The sequence below is a fragment of the Triticum aestivum genome, chromosome 7D (assembly GCF_018294505.1).
Source record: "Triticum aestivum cultivar Chinese Spring chromosome 7D, IWGSC CS RefSeq v2.1, whole genome shotgun sequence".
Lineage (NCBI taxonomy): Eukaryota > Viridiplantae > Streptophyta > Magnoliopsida > Poales > Poaceae > Triticum > Triticum aestivum.
The window spans coordinates 18,024,369-18,041,832 of NC_057814.1; the positions used below are offsets into that span (position 1 = coordinate 18,024,369).

General features: G+C 47.6%; 1 protein-coding gene and 2 pseudogenes across 1 annotated transcript; 2 read left to right on the top strand and 1 right to left on the bottom strand.

The window, feature by feature from the left end:
* Positions 1-3,766, top strand: part of LOC123170138 (uncharacterized) — a 20,338-nt pseudogene extending 16,572 nt beyond the window's left edge.
* A 5,007-nt stretch (positions 3,767-8,773) lies between these two features.
* Positions 8,774-9,911, top strand: LOC123164944 (uncharacterized; annotated as a pseudogene).
* A 1,580-nt stretch (positions 9,912-11,491) lies between these two features.
* On the bottom strand, positions 11,492-13,108 carry LOC123170636 (uncharacterized). The gene is made up of 2 exons (XM_044588461.1): positions 13,032-13,108; positions 11,492-12,722 (listed from the first exon to the last, which is right to left on the bottom strand). Exons 1-2 carry the CDS (start codon positions 13,106-13,108, stop codon positions 11,492-11,494), a joined length of 1,308 nt encoding a protein of 435 aa, XP_044444396.1.
* Positions 13,109-17,464: the final 4,356 nt, after the last annotated feature.

Here is a 17,464-nt window from a genome sequence, read left to right on the forward strand (position 1 = left end):
GGCAGACGAGGAGGAGGAGGAGGAGGAGGAGGAGGAGGAGGAGGTTGGGGAGGGGGAGGCAGGCGAGGAGGAGGGTGGTGGCGGGGATGATGGTGGTGACGGGAAGGGGGTTGACAACAAGGGGTGGCTGCGTGGTAACGCAAAGCTACCAAAGCAGGTTCCTGCTACTGAGGAGCAGAAGTGGCTCATTGAGCCCACGGGGAAAGAGTAAGTTCCACTTTATAATAATTTCATTATTTTGCTTGTCACATGCTTATTCCGGTTGTTATTTATTTTGCTTGTCACATGCTAATAGTTCATTCTTTTGCAGCAACTGGATATATTCTAAAGGGGTCTGTATTCCCAACGGCCTCATCACCGTCTTGCTGAAGTTATACTGGTCGGGGTTGTACTGTACGGATCCAGTCAGGCACCCGGACCGTCGGGTTTTGGCCACGAGCTGGGACCACTCGGAAGCGGCCCTCCACGCGGACCATGAGACCCATGCCAAGGCCGTGATCACTATTTTCTGGGTGAGTTCTCTTCAGAAGCACAAGTCCATTCTAGTTTCATGAATGATTTAACTCATGGCTTCTTCCATTCTTGTTTCATGCATGATTGTAGAAATTCTATCGAGTTCTTCCGGAGCATAGGGCCAGAGCGGACCAGATCGTGCTGCGCCAATGCAAGAAGAAGGCCCGCCAGATGCAGTACGAGGTGCGCTATGTGGCTATCTCGACATACTACCACGACTATCTTGGTGTGAAGATGACCAAGGAAGAAGCGCGGAGGATGGGCATTACCTTGGAGAGGGACGAGTTCTTGGCGGTAAGTATAAAAGATTTTTCATTATGCTTTCATTACCTTGTGGTACATTTCACCATTTCGTGTTGACATGCCATTATGCTTTTATTATGTAGGTGTGTCCAAATTGGTGTTATGGAAAAGACGAGTCCTGGGCGGCATTGGTGGATCTTTGGTGTGATGAGGCTGGAGCCTGGGCGGCTATGAGAATCAAAAACAAGGCTAACCGAGGGAAGGAGGGAGTACATGCTCAGGGAAACCGAAACCACTATCTCTAGAAGGCAGTTAATGTATGACTAACCCCATTAAACATTATTCTTCTTCTATTTACCATCACTTTCTTATGTATGACTAACCTCTGTTTGGTGGTGCGGGAGGAGAAACTGAAGCGGCCGCGCTCAGACATGCAGGCGTGGGAGATCGCCCATACGCGGAAGGACCCCAAGCCTGGCGAGCCCAAGTACTACGGCAAGAAGACCGCGGGGAGGAAGAAGGCCTATTCCGAAGGGTATTTGAAGTTACATCCTGACACACCTGACCCCATTGCGGCGGATCTGGACGAGAGGGTGGTGGTGGGCATGGGGCCCAAGGAGCACGGTCGAGAGGCGGTTCTCGATGCTGTGATCACTCCTACTATCTCCTACACACAGCTCCGTCGGATCGACCCGAGCCTGAGCCAGCGCACAAGCCAGCCAGTGACCAGTGCACAGTCACAGTCCCTCTTTCAGGAGCAACAATCTGTAAGTATTTTCCCTCTTATCTTCATTGCTCACTTTATTTTCCGCATTTAGTAGTTTTATGAGTTCCATCATGTCATACCGTAGGCCTACCTGGAGTACACACGCCAGGAGACCATGGCGTGGCATGAGAGGCTTTATGAACACCAGGTGCAGAGGGATCGCCAGATGCAGCAGGCTTTTCAGGAAATGGCGGCCCGCAGGTGTCCTCAGTTGCAGCCAGCACCATGTCCTCCAGCACAACCAGTGCTGCTGACCTTTGAGGAGTTTGTGGCACAGAACGCTGGCCCCTCGCCGGTTAGTTCATCCCCAATCTATTCACCCAAAGCATGTCATGCCTTTCGACACAGTCATATATCCCGTTAACATGTCTTTTCAACATCCAGGGAACAGGTGGATCTACCGTTGGCGGTGGTCTTGGCAGCACTCCGGAGACACGGAGCCCGACCACTCCGATCCACGGAGGCGGAGGCGGAGGTGGAGGCGGTCTTGGCGGTAGCGCTGCCGCTAGCAGTGACGACCTGGGCTTCGGCGGTCTTGGCGGTGACGACCTCCGCGGTGCTCGACGTCCTGGCGCTTAAGCTTTTTGGTCACATTGTGGCGGTCTTGGTGGTGATGATACTTATATGCTAGTGATGTTTCTTATTGTTGTTTGTGAGATTATTATATGCTTTGGTGGTGATGATACTTATATGTTTATGCTTTGCGATGCTTCTTATGATGTGTGATGATGAATTTGTTGTGTGATGCTGCTCCTTATTGTTATGTGATGCATATATTGCTGTATGATCCTTATATATGCTGTATATATTCAAATGAATTGAGCTGAAACAAAACAGAAAAAAGAAAAAAAAAGTAGACAGAAACTATGCCGACGGCTAGGCCGTCGGCATAGAGCTGGCGTGAGCTCCTAGTGGCTGACACGTGGCAGGTCTATGCCGACGGCCTAGCCGTCGGCACAGTTTCAAACTAAGCCGACGGCCAGGCCGTCGGCATAGCCCTGCCCCAGGAGAGCCTAGTTGCTGCCACGTGGCAGGCGTTGGTCAGCACTTGACGGCGGCCGCCGTTAGGAGGTAACGTTGCCGACGGCCAGGGCCGTCGGCATAGATGTACGAACACCGTCGGGATAGGTCCTATGCCGACGGCCTTTATATGCCGACGGCCACCCGGGCTACGCCGACGGATATGTTGCCGACGGCCAGTCAGGGCTATGCCGACGGCCCTGGCCGTCGGCATAGGGTGCGATTCCGGTAGTGTTTGCTGCCAGATTCCTCGAAAAACTTTTGAGAACATGTGGTTTGTTGGCTCTTCCTATGGGCATCTCATCTGCTGCCTCAAAGGGAATTTTTTATTGTTGATGTGTTCACGGGTGCTGAATTTTCACCTCCATCTCTTCCATTGAATTGCGGGTTTGAGTTCTTCTACTACTATGGCACCCTGACAGCGCCCCCTGCATCACCGAACTGCCATCTACTAGTCAGCACCCATTGCTCCCTGTTTGATTGGCCCTTTGGAAGTGACTCTTGGTGTCAACTCAAGCTTACGTATTCACAACGCATAGATCAGATTGTGGAATTCGACGGTCAGTTCATCGCACTGGATTGCCATTGGAGGGTCAACATTCTGAAGTTGGCCCCCCAGCTTGGCCTGGAGCAGATAACAACCAGCAGCTTGTGGGACGGCATGGCCAAATGCCCACAAAGCCCATGGCTAGTGGTCTGTGGTGACGTGCTTCTCATTGTTGGCGATTATGCTAGCTTGTTGTCATCTAAAGCACCAGTCCTATATAAACCATACCGTCTTGATATGTCGACCAGACCTGCAAAATGGGTGGAGGTGAAGAAGCTGGACAACTGGGCACTCTTTGTAGGGCGTGATTTCAGGAGCCCGTCGTTTTCTTGCTCGAGCCCGGAACAATGGGGAGGGTGGAGTAACCGGCTATACTACGCCCATAACTTTCAGCCTTTGACCATACATGGGTTGGGTGACGATGCAGAGGCTGTGTGGGATCCTTCCAATGACCCCAATCTTTTCTATGGGAGGAAGAGGTACAAGAAGGTGCAGGCCTTCTGGGTGTATCCGAGCATGTTCAGTTCCGATGGCTAGTGATCGTCAGTGTGCAACTACGGCATGCTGCTCTACAAGCTTCTTCTGAAAAAACATCAAAGACGTCTACAGCTTTGGATGGGTGATTTTCATGGTGGAAGGAGGGCCAAAGATTTTTGCTGTTAGTTCCATCCTTCTGTTTTCAGAACACCGTGGGAGACTTTTACTCAAGATTTTTCAGTTAGTTCGCCATTCCGTTTTCTGTTTAATCTTTACAATAGACGAATATGTAATACGTTTTGCATTAAGAAAAGTACCACGTTTTGCTTATTTGTGCTGGAATAGGTAGGTTTCTAGCCGCTTAGTTCAGCATGCACGGAAGTGCTTAGACCTTAGAAAGAGGTGTGTGTTCCTTTTATCAGTTATTAGGTGTGCTGTTTAACTATTTGCTGGAACTCACAAGTTTCAGGTGTAGCTTTGCCTCAAGAGGAATAGTGGGGCCTGTATCTTCAGTTTCATCTTATGTTCAGAGAATAGCCTACATGAACATATGGCGTAGGCAGAGCTCCCGATGGAGAAAAAATATTTTTCCTCACCAGTGATCTTGAGACGATAGAATTTGTTTTTTTTACAAAAAAAGTTAGTCCAACGAGAATTATGTTGCAGTATTAAAGCTGCAGTTTTGATCGCCTACAGCTTTAGGAATCCCAAAAATTGCTCAGTTTAGCTATATGCAAGTCGCCTGGAAATTAATTTTGGGTCAGTCGATTTTCGAGCTGTTCATTTCTGCTTTAAGATTTGTGTATCTATTTTTTCTGGGATGGTCTGTGTGTTCTTTTCGGCTGTTTTTTTTTACTGACCTCATATTTGGGTCAGTCAGTTTGTTAATGGGCCAAAGCCCATTGCTGTGTGACATAGCCTTCCTCTTTCTCCCTTGTTTTTTATATTTTTGTTTCGTTTTTATAAGTTTTTTTGCTTTTGTTTTTTTTCTTTCTTTAGTAGTTGTTTTTTATTTTTTTAATTTTATATCATTTTAATGTAAATAAGTATTTCATTATTTTTTTAGTTTTTTATATAATTTGTTTTCTTCTGTAAGTGTAATACCAATACCATTAATTCCTAACATCTTAGTAACATCTTCTTTTGCAATATTTCACTATTATGTGTCTATTCTTTCATATTATAAAAAATGTAATTTGTGTGCAAATTATGTGCACATTTTGTTATTATTATTGTTTTCATTTTATTTCTTCTTAGTGGATAATACTAATGTCACTAATTCATTCCTTCTTAGAAAATATTATTTTTTATTTTTGTGTGTTTAAGTATACATGCAAGTACAAATAATATATGTGTATATTATCGTAGAATGTGAAAATTGCACTATTGTATGCTTATTCTTTGCATACTCCAAAATGTGCATTTTCAGTCTAAAGTTGTGTGCAAGTTTATTAAGTTTTTTTGTTCTTCTTAAAGGTCTATTCCGTCTTAGAAAACTTCATTATCTTGATTTTTATTTAGATTTTTTATTTTGAAAGGGTAATACAAACGTCACTAATTCATTCTTCCTTAGAAAAACTTTATTTTTTTATTTGGTTTTAGTTTTAGTTTTCATTTCATTTCATTTCATTTTCTAAAGGTAATACCGATGGCACTAATCCTTTACTTCTTAGAATTTTTTTTGAAACTTTCACTATTATATGCTTATTTTTGCATATTATGAAGATACAATTTTTGTGTAGATTGTGTACAATTTTTTTTCAATACTTGTTTTAATTTATTTATTTTTTCTTAAAAGGCAATACCAATTTCTCTAATTTCTGCTTAGGGAACTTCTTTTTTTTCCGTAAATTCAACTCTTATATGCTTTTTCTTCTATATGGTACAAAAGCGCAATTTTTGTGTAAATTCTTTGCTATGTTTTTTCATTATTTTGTGCATTAAATAATTCTTTCTCCACTTGAAAATTTTCATTTGTTGTTTTCCTTTATTTTCGCTTTATTCATCAACGGGCCGTTGTAGGATAAACGACGATGAGTAGGCTGGGCCGCTGGGGTACCAATCACATGCATAACTTGTGATGGACCATGCTTGCACGAGATAGTGCAGCCCTGGACACCTCAATCAGGGGCGGCAAGTGCAACCCTCGGGACGTCAATCACCTCGAGCGAGTTATTTTCTCACGTCAATCACATGCAACACCACGACGGAAAAAAAAAGTGAGTGACCGTAAATTGTTTTTCAGTTTACTGATGTATAGCCTGTCCCATAATTGCTACATGGAGACCAAATATAAAGTGTGAAGAAAAATTCCATGGATACTACTCCCTCCGTCCCACTTTAGTACAAAGTTGAGTCACTTATTTTGGGATGGAGGAAGTACTTGTGTAGGCTCTGTTTTTTAAGAGGAGTGTTGTAGTCTCTCCGTGCTTGAAAAAAAGGCGAATAAATTTGGTTTCAAGTCAAACAGTGGAAATTTTGATAAAGTTTATGCAAAAGAATATCAAAAACTACAATTGTTTATGTGCCTCATAAAAAATATTCGTGTGTTACAAAGGAAAAAGTTTTTAAAAAGAAAGAAAATAGAAAAAAGGACCAAAGTAAAAAGAAAGAGAAAAAATATAAGCACAAAAAGAAAACTAGAATCAAAGAAAGCTGGATAAATAAAACTTGGTCAAACTTTAAAAGTTAGATTTAGGAAAAACATAAATTACAATTAATTTGAATGTAGGGAGACCATTAAGTTTTTGTTTTTGAGGGAGACTTTAAAAAAAATATTGACACATGAGGGAGACTTTAAGTGTGGGCCAACGTCTAGCTTCAACTCGTGTGCATGGGCCTTGCCCAAGCACGACCCAAGGTTAGCCCACACCAAGATAAGCTAGAGGAGACGACGCGAGAGCTTTTGGAAGCAGCAGCAGCAGAAGCAGAGACAAGTGTGAAGCGTAAGAGCATCTCCAACAGGTTGCGCGGCGCATTAAAAGTGAGAATACAGTGCCGGGTGAGCCAGGTTTTGCGCGCGGCGGTGCGTTGGGCCGCTGTAAAATAAAGCGCGTCCGAGCCGCTCCAGCAGGCGCGCTATATTTTATAAAAATGTGTACATATTTCATAGTCTTTTCCTACAATACATAGTTCTACGATACAGAAATAAAACGAAAAACTACTATTACTCGTCATTCTCCGACTCGGACTCTGCCTCGGTGATGTCCTCCTCAGACGTTGGAGCGTAGGCGTTAAGGAACCGCTCGTCGCGGGAGTCCCAGGACGATGCATCTCCTAGCGCGATGTTGTATTTAGCGACCGCCTTCCGCGTTCGCTTGTCCTCGCTCCTTCCTCCTCTCCTCCCTCTCCGCCCTCCTCTCGGCGAAGAACTGTTCCTCGTTGATGATATCTTGCGGGAAGCGTTGCCTCCACAGCGCCATGGCTTCCTCGTCCATCTCGGCTAGGCTGAGATGGCGCTCCCGCCTCCGGTTTTTGCGCCGATCCTCGTCGGTGATAAGCCGCGGGAAAGGAGCCAACTCCTGTGCCTGCTCCGGCGTCGCCACGTCGGTGAAGTTCATGTCCCAATGGGACCGCCGGAGGCGCCACGCCGCAGCGTCGTACGCGCGGGCGCCGTCCTGGGCGGTGTCGAAGGTTCCGAGGCCGAGACGCACGCCGCCGCCCAACCGGATCGAGGCGGAGTAGGTGCCGGGCGGACGCCGCGGTAGCCCGAACCTCCCAGGCGGTGAGGCGGCATGGTGGCGCGGTGGTGTGGTGTCGGCGGCGAGGAGAGAAAGCCCTAGAGAGAGCAAGAGAGAGCGGCAGAGGGCGCTGCAATTTATAGGCGCGCCGGACGCGGTGTGCCAAATCTAGCGCGCAAGCTGCCGCCTTTTCCCGTGCGCGCGCAACCGTTTCCCGCGCGCGCTAGTTTCCCGCCACCGCTGAAGCGCGCGAAAACGTCCCGCGCGCGCTAAAAGCCCAGTTTACCGTGCGCGCGCCTTTTGGCGCGGCTGTTGGAGATGCTCTAAGGGAAGGCGAGGTCTGCCGGAGCCACCACCTGCCGCCAGAGAAGACACCGGCGTTCGTCAGCCACCGCGCCCTCTTCGCCGACCTCTACCTCCTTCCCCCAGCAAGGCCTGCGCTCTCTCCCCTCCCCTCCCTCCACCCCCCTCTCTCTGGCCAAAGCCCTAGTTTCATTTCCCCTGAATTCTGAGTTCATCTTGGTTTCTGCGCCACTCCACCCCCTCCCTCCCGTTTACACTTCTGCCTCTAAATCCAGCCCTACCGCTTAGCACAAAACTCTAATTAGCGTTACCAGCGTCACAAGATTTCGAGGCAACATATACAGTAGGTGTGTACAGTTTAGTACCAAAACTCTGATTAGTAACAGTGGTTTTCAGAGAAGAAGAAATTTGTGTATCTCGCATACCCATTCAAGAAAAAAACTCTGATTAATACTTATAGAAGACTGGAATTTGATTTGGGGCGGTGTTTTGAGAAAGAAATTAGTGTGTTTCGCGTACCACATAACGATCTTTAGATGGAGTGGGAAGATAGAATACATTAATTAATATGTCGGTGTACCGGGCAGTTGCATATTTGCATTTGCTGTCACATTTATAATCTCATGGTCTGAAGATGCATAGGTGTCTTGCAATGAAGTTCTAGCCTTTCAGGTGATGGTTTCCTTTTTTTTTTTGGAATTGTTTGGATTGCTTACCACATGTGTCACGTGGTCAGGTGATGGTTTCCTGATATGTTTTTTTCAGTGAAAATTTATGTTTTTTTTTCATGTTATTGTATCAATTCTTGAACGTGAAATCCTACCGATGAGTTGGATGCTGATATGTTTTCTCTGTGAGCAAGGACCGTTACCCCATGGTCAGTCATGGTCCCTTGGTGTTCTACACTTTTTTTGGAACCTTTTATTTTTGCTTCTCTTTTGTAGTTTCAACAGTTTTCCCTAATGAAATCGGGGGCTTTCCTAATGAGTCCCATAATATAAGGAAGAATCCACCCAAAACCAACCATTAAAATTACATATATTTTTACATGTGCATAACAAGTCTTGATACAGGGCATACATTAGACCCAAAGAACAACATATGTTTATCCATGGTTTTAACTTCTAACAGGCTATCTATGTTTTCAGTTTTCATTTCGTCATTGTCTTGTCTTTCTAATTTGTTGCCCTTCAACTTGTTATGTTTTGCAGAGAGATTGCCATAATGCAAAGCCCTAGCAAACTGTGTGTCGCCTCTGGGTCCACACTACCTGCTCTGTCCATGCTCGATGGTTGGGCAGACCTCCCAGATGACCCACTTCACACCATTCTTGCTTTGTCAGGATCCTTCCGTGACATTCTTGCCTTTGCTGCAACATGTCGCTCTTGGCGTGCTGCATTCTGCTCATACCCATCCAAATATACCTTCTGCTCCAAATTCCCGCCTCTCCTCGTCCAACTGAATGCCAGTGTTCAAGCTGCTGACCTCTCTTCTAACAATGGTCGTCAAGACCTGCACACATGCAAAGTCATTGATCCGACCAACAAGAACGTCCCCCTTTGCTACCAGATTCCTTTAGAAATTTATCAGGAGATGCATTTCGCTGGCACTTCCTATGGTCAACTAATTTTTTGTCGTGGTGGAGATTGTCTTGTTGTTGATGTATTCAGCGGTGCGAAGGTTTCACCTCCACGTCTCCCATTCAACGGTGAATTTGAGAGGGAGATCTACTTCAGTGGCACCCTGACAGCTCCCCTTGCATCATCCAACTCACACTTCCTTGTCAGCACTACAACATCCTTGTTTGATTGGCCGGTCGGAAGTGACTTTTGGTCTGAACTCCAGCTTTCTCATGCATGGATAGAACAGATTGTGGAATTCAATGGTCAGTTCAGATTGCTATGAGATATACACTTTGCAGCTGTCCCCCCAGCTTGGTCTGCAGAAGATAACAGCTGAATGTGTTAGCAACCTGACCCCAAGCTCATATGTGAAACCATGGCTGGTGGTCTGTGGTGACATGCTTCTGATGGTTTCCTGTTTTAGCACATATGTTTCAGGCTGGTCAGTATTTGTAGCACACCACCTTGACATGTCAACCAACCCTGCAAAATGGGTGGAGGTAAAGCAGCTGGACAATTGGGCACTCTTTGCTGGGGGTGATATGAGGAGCCGTCCAGAACGATGGGGAGGAAGGAGCAAGTCGCTGTACTATCCGGGCCTTCACTCTTTTATTGTGCATGTGGTGGGCGATGAGCAAGATCCATCTGCCCGTCCTATGATAGAATACAATAGAACCTGGTGCCCCAATCTGCAACCCCTATGGGTGTATCCGAGCATGTTCTACTCAGATTACCAGTGATCATCTTGTGCAACTAGGGCTTGCAGCTCTACAAGACTACAAAGCTCTGATGAAAATTTCCCCTTGCAACACAGAGCATGGATTTTTGCAACTTGGATAAGACACAGGATATGCCATGTAGCATTAGCACTTGCCAAATTTTACTTTGTTGTAAGCGGAGTGTAAAGCACAGAAAGATGTACTTAATAATCAGCTTTGCTTGCACACCAGTTTACTTTCTTGCCAGAAAGCATCAGATTCGCCTGGATACATCTGCTGCTGTGATAATTCTTCTTTGACATATTGCAGTTTTGCTAAATCACAATTGGGTCCAGAACATGCTCGGACTCTTCAGAGTCGGTCTAATTTTGCAGCACGGAAGAGGGAGCCGCCGCGGCAACACTGCCGGAGAAGGACTCATGAGAAGCACCGCCCACCCATCGCCATCATCTCCAAGGCAGGCTCTCTCTCCCTCCACCCTGGTAAGGTTTCACCTGTTCTCTTGGTTCATCTTGCATGTAACTGCCTCCTGCTTAGTACACTAGATGCATCTGTATCTTGACAAATATAAAACAACTGGGATGGAGAGAGTACTTTGTTAGGGCTAGATTAGATCCCCACTTGATTTTTTATCTAAGAAATTTGGGCATCCTTTACAAGGCCTGCGCTCGCATCCTTTCCCTCGCTCCCTCCTGAATCCTACACCTGCATTGGCTGTTTTCCTCGCTCCCTCTCCTGAATCCTACACCTGCATTAGTCTCCACAGTCCACACAGCTAAGACTGAAGTTGCTAAAAGGTAGTAGTAGTAGTAGCAGCATGCATCACCACACAGCTAATTAGTACTGCCATGACGAAGTGGTAACTGCAAAGAGAAATTAGCTAAAAGAAGTCCATTTTTTTATGTGTGTTATTATCTTGTCCTGACACAACTCTGCCGCAATCTATTGAATCAAATTCCTTATTTGTCCAACTGCCTCTGAATATAATTTCTTACTGCTGATGTGCTCATCGGTGCCGTGGTTTCACTTCCAAGTCTCCCATTCAATGTATCCCGGTAATTTGTAAATGTGTGCACATTGCTTACAACTGAAATTTGTACGTGTCCAATTGCAGAAACTGGGTCAACTTTAAGATGTATCATAAATCTGAGGATGAGTTTTTTAAACCATAGATTACAATATTGTATCAAATCCATTGGTGCCAGGTCATGAAACACCAAGATTGGCAACAGTAATGGGAAGTGCCACCTTTTTTTCAAAGTGGATTTGCCGGCACACAACAAAGCATTATGATACATTTTGAAACAAGAAAGAAATTAATCAAAACATCGAAACTACTTTGTGCACCACGTGCATGACCGATTTGTGCACGATGCATAATCGGATCGGATGATGTTGTGGATGCTGCTTCCTAACACCAACAGCTTGATTAACAACATCGTGCATAAATCGGCCAGAGGACATCGTGTGTATAGCAGTGCTGATAAAACATTACGTAATACTCTGAAATAAGACAAACTTTGCCCAAACAACAAAATGTAGCAGGAATCTCAAGTGTGTGATAATATCATTTCTCAACAATAATGGCTCACTGTCCGAAATCATAAACAGAGCTCGGGAGCACCCATAGGTTCTCCAGTTGACTGGATGAAATGGATGAAATGGCTCTGGTTGAAATGGCCATCATCCCCCGGCGGTCTCATTAGACTGGATGAAATGGCTCTGGTTGTGCTCGGCACTGGTTGACCAAGCTCGATCGCAGTCCAAGGTTCATCCGAACCTTCAATAGGTCTCGCAACATAAATGCAGTTGCTCTTTCCTCCCCACCTCTCGGGGCTCATGCAAGAAAATGTAGGGTTCCTCCTATCAAAGGTAATAAAGAGTGTCCAATTCTCCAACTTCTCTATCTCCACCCACTTGGCTGGTTCCGTTGACAAGTCAAGGTGAAAGCCTTGAAATTTACCATGGATGCCATATAGTTCGTCAGAGACTACCGATAGGTCAACCAGGAGAAGCCTCTCGCCACATACCACCAACCATGGCTTGAAATGGAGGCCAATAACCATGTCCTCTCCCCTAACAGCTGCTACTTCATGCATGGCAAGCTGAGGCAAAAATTGCATAATGTGGATTCTCTGAAGAAAGTCGATGGCAAACATCTGACCTTTGAAGAACACGATCTGAAGGATGCGAGCACCACCAGAAGCAAATGGCTGCTCAACCCATGAGTGTGTTCCAGACTTCCACTGGAACATAGAGGTGTTCGAACAAAGGAGAAGACACGAGTTGGACGAATTGAGCGGAGCTGTGAGAATCCCATAATAGTAGTTCCCAAAGTTGTTGCCAGGTCGGAGTTTGGGAGATTTCGTTTTAGTGCCAGTGTACGCATTGACAAGTAGGCAATGCGTCTGATCAAAGAATATAAGATACCCGTATGAGGAACCTAAATAGTGCGCTGAACTTGGAGCATTTCGCGGGGCCAAACAACGAGGGGGCAAAGCTGTCCTGGAAGGATCAACAAGCTGCCATTTGCATTTCGACAAAAGGATGCGCGTGGCACTGTCCTGCTGTCGACGAGCATAACGGGCATCAGGTTTGAGGTGGAGCGGGGGAAAGGTGGATGTATATATAGATGGAAATGAAGAGGCCGCGGAGCGCCAAGATCTGGAGGTGCCAGCGAAGGCGAGAAAGTCTTGGAATGAACTCAGGAGAGCAATGACTTGGTGAAGCATGACATCGAGGAGGTCTGTCCAATCACGATGTTCATAAAAAGGAGGCGAGGGAGAGCCTGAGACGGACGGCCTGTCGGCAGCAACAGCGACTTTTCCTTCACTGTGAAAAATTTAAGGTTAGTAGAGCAGAAGAAAGAATTCATACAGAAATGCTGTGTGAGGCAAACAAGAAGGACCAACTAGATGTATTGAGAAAATAATCAAGCTTCACGAATTTTCATGGCTACGATAAGCCACATCAGAGTTGAACAACGTTGAGCTCATCGTCTAGCCTGGTAGTGGATCTCAGTTTGGAAAATCCAGCATAATTAACTAGATAAACTTGAGATGAAATCAGAAGTACCAAACGCAATTGGACAAAGACTCGAGTAACAAAGAAGGTGGGGTAATCAAGGGTGAACGTGCAGACCTAGTAGGGCTGAGAGCGGTGGGCAGCGCCTGCGGTGAGTGGTCGACCGGCACTCTTCCGCGGCTGCTGCCGGCCATGGTCGCCTGTACGTACGTACCACCTCGAACGCGCGTACGTGTGTTCTTCTTATCGGATGATGAGCCGGCCGGCCGGCGAGGAGAGTAATTAATTAAGCTAAGGCCGGCGGTGCTTGTCGCGTCGATGAGTACGTTCGGTGGAGCTAGCCTTAGACGTGATGTCCGAGGTAGGTATATTTCTTTCTAAAACTTGGCACAAGCGAGCAAGAATATCGGATCGCATGTCTACGAAAAAAGGCACCGCCGCCAGGACATGCTAAAATACAGTGCCCCAGGGGCGCGCCATCCCCAACACAACTCATTGCATGAACAAAAGCCGCCATTCATGGCGCCCGCTTGCTCGCGACGGCAAGGCCGATGGGTGCCAGTTGCAGCATCCCATGCCCTCTGTCATCTCCAACATCTGCAGGTGTCGGTTCAAGCGAAAAACCGCCGCCGGTTGTAGCAAAACACCACCCATCACGGTCCCCAGTAAAAAAGCAGTCGCCAACGCTGGTAGCAGCACTCACTTTTGTTGGTCCCAGTATCCACAACCGCGGTTGTAGCAAAAACGGCCACCGCCGTCGCAACACGACCGTCAACGGTGGTAGCAGTGGCTGTCACCGGTTGTAGTACTTGTTTGGCCAGTTCCAACACTATGCTGTCCAGTTGCAGCAAATACCTCGCCATCGTAGTAAGTCTCCTCCCAATTCCAGCATTTGCCATCGCCGATTCCAGAAACTCCATGGCCAGTTGCAGCACCCCGCCACACGGTTGCAGCAACCCCATGCCACGAAGCATGGTTCGCTGTTCACTTGGTGCCGATAGCTAGTAGCAGAGGTCATCATGTTTCCAGCGCTGGCCTCTGCATGTTGCAGCTCCGTCAACCGTAGTTTACAGCTCCCTCGCCAGCACAACAACGACTCATATTTCGGCCGGCGTGCGGTTGTAGCTCCGCCGGTGAGCAGTTGCAGCAGTGGACAGGGACAACGGTGGCTAGCGCTGCAGCGGGGCTTGCGGGGGAGAAGACGAGAGTGAGATGGATGGTTCTCAATGGCTGGATATGGTGTTGGACGCTGGTTGAATGGATAAGAGCATCGGTGGGGATTGATATTTGTGTGCTCCCGCGGGAATGAGGATGTGTGGCATTCCGTAGGATCTATCTCCATCACGTTGCTCGCGTGCCTTCTTGTTTTTGTTATGGTTCCAAATTCCTCTATTGCATGCACTGATAAAAATAGAAGTGAAATGCGCCACTTGGCCATGAACTCAAACTGATTGCACACTTTAGGCCAACAACTCGAGAAGTGATCGGATTTAGTCCGCAAACTCGTTGATTTGACAAAATAACAGGGGTCTATTTGCAAATTGGACAATTTTTTTCTCACAGAACATGCTAAGGGAGTTTGGAATGAAAAATATATTAAAATATTTGCATTGCCAAGGACTTGAACCTGAGCTGTTCGGAATTAGTAATGTCCCAATGACCACCAAACCAACACCAAGCTTGCACACTAAACTACAGCCCAGGCTGTATATATACTAACGTAGAATCAGAAGAAAAGTAAATATTAAAACATGAGTTATGTCGAACTTGAACCCACGTGGCTGGGTTAGAAATCAGCTTTTTTTTTGAACTTGGGTTAGAAATCAGCTTCCATATCGATACACCACAAACTCACTCATGTACGAACAGGCAGCCTACTTTATTTATCTGTGCAGAATCACTAGTTAAATATGTATGTAGAATTAGTTGATTTCAGAAAATATAGAAGTGATATATATATATGTACATCTTGACGACAATACAAAACCTCACATTCAAGATATAAATCACACTTCAGACATATATATAAACATGACTTTAATGGCACTAGCATTCATAGTTCTTAATTTTCTTCCAGTGATCACATAGTTCTGAAACCATCCAACACATAATTCTGAAACCAGGGAACGCTACGATCTACCAACAAACAAGGTAACAGTCAAGCGAAACATAAGGAAAGAGATCGCCTGATTGAAAAACTATCCGCAATGTTAGATAATGTCTATATGTAGCTTCTATGTATACCCTGTATATTGTATTTTATACAATACATGTACCCTTATATAGATGAGATAGTCAGACCCGTATTGGGTGTCCAGTAGTTTCCCACAATTCTAAATCCTAACATGGTATCAGATTAGGTCTGATTCGTTCGCTTTCGCCTCGTCCCGATGGCCTCTGCACCGGTCGCCGCCGCCACGATCTCCGCCGGCCCTACCACTGCTTCGGCCGCCGGCCCGGCCTCCGCCGCTCTCTGTCGGGCGCTCCCATGGATGCCGCCCAGATCTCTGGTGACGTCGGTGCCCTGCTGCCGCCGGGCCCCCTCGACGCTATCCCGCCGCCGGCGCCCTTTGGATCCGCCCCGGCACCGGCGCCGTACGGCCCTGCTCTGTCTCCCAGCCAAGTTTCTTTGCCTCCGCCTGCGTACGGGGTTCACGGGGCGTACGGGGTTCACGGGTTGTATGTTGCCCCGCCCGCTGCTGCATCCTGGTGGGGGTGCCCACCAGCGGGCTACTCGCGCCACCCGACCCACGACGCTAGTCACCCGCCAGCGGGCGACCCGATCCACGAAGGCCACGCGATCCACGAAGGCCACCCGATCCGTGGTGCTGGTCAGCCGCCAACGGGCGACCCGAATCACGGTGCTCCGCACACGCAGCACCCGCCAGCGGGCGGTTCCTACTGTGTCGCCCTAGCCAATCCGTGGCCAACTTCGTCTGCGCTGCCATTAGCCTATGCCTACCCGACAGCCTCGGTGACCGCGCCTCCTTATGGCACATCCTCTTCGTACGGGGCGCCCTATGGCAGTCCATCGACGGAGTTGGTGGCTTCCTCCGTCCTACTGAGTGGTTCTTCCACTTCGAGTCTTTATGCGCCGTCACCGCCTTCGGATCATGGTGTACCTGTTGCTCCATTCTACCTTGCCCATCTCATCCCGGTGAAACTAACAACGGAGAAATACCTGACGTGGCATGCTTAGGTCTTGCCACTTCTCCGTAGTCGCTACTTGGACGGCTTTGTTGATGGCACTCTACCGTGCCTCCGTCGTATCACCCGGGGCATCATGCGTGGGTGGGTCAAGATCAGGCCATCCTTTCTGCCATCCAGTCCTCTCTTACGGAGGGGGTCTCGTCACTAGTCATCTTCGCCGCTACGTCTCGGGACGCGTGGATGACCCTTCATACCAGCTTTGCTTCGCAGTCTCAGGCGCGGGCTCACGCCATCCGCACTGCGCTTGGGGAGGTGAAGCTTCATGATCTCGCCATCACCGACTACTTCAACAAGGTGACGGGTATGGCTGACACGCTTGCCTCCATTGGCAAGGCGCTTGGTCCGGAGGAGTTCACCTCCTATGTGCTGAACGGACTGAGTGACGACTATGATAATTTGGTGGAGAGTATCAATGGTCGAGACACTCCCATCCAGCCGCGTGAGTTGTACGCGTGCCTTCTCGCTACGGAACAACGCATCCAGGCTCGTCGCTGTACGCCGAGTTTCCCTTCCACCAATGCAGCAACGCGTGGGAAGGGCAAGCCCTACAAGCCACCACCTCGTGGCAAACCTCCGCCGACCGCGCCTAGTTCACGAACACAACTACCTCCACGGGAGGTCGAGTCTGTGTCTGCTGTCCTTCATGTGGAGCTCAGGTCCCCTGCCAGCTGTGTGGGCTTGATGGTCACCTAGCCTCATGTTGTCATCGTCGTTTCAAACAGGATTTCTTGGGGATCGGGAACAATGGCAAGGGCAATGAGAAGCAGGCTGTCCCGGCGAGTCATGAGCAGGGGCATACTCCTTCCTATCTAGTTGATGCATCTTGGTACATGGACACGGGAGCTACCAATCACCTGACGAGTGAGATGGGCAAGCTCTCTACACAGGATCCGTACCGTGGACACAGATCAGGTTCGCACAGCTAATGGGGAAGGTATGCACATCCCACATATTGGTCAGGCATCACTTCTTACACGTCGATCCACACAATTGCGTCTTCTTAATGTCCTTCGTGTTCCCTCTATTTCACGTAGTTTGCTTTCAGTTCCTAAACTTACTCGTGCTAATAATGTTCTTACTGAATTTCATCCTTTTCATTTTTTTTGTTAAGGACCGGGACACGAGGGACGTACTCCTTAGAGGACGACTGCGCAATAATGGTCTCTGTGCACTTGATGTGCCACCAGCTCCTAGTGCTTACAGCGGTGTTCGTGTGTCTCCATCACATTGGCATGCGCGCCTTGGTCATCCTGCCACTCCTATTGTTCGCCATGTACTTTGAGGGAGTCCTGGATTAGGGGGTCCTCGGGTGTCCGAGCTATTCGATATGGGCTAGACTG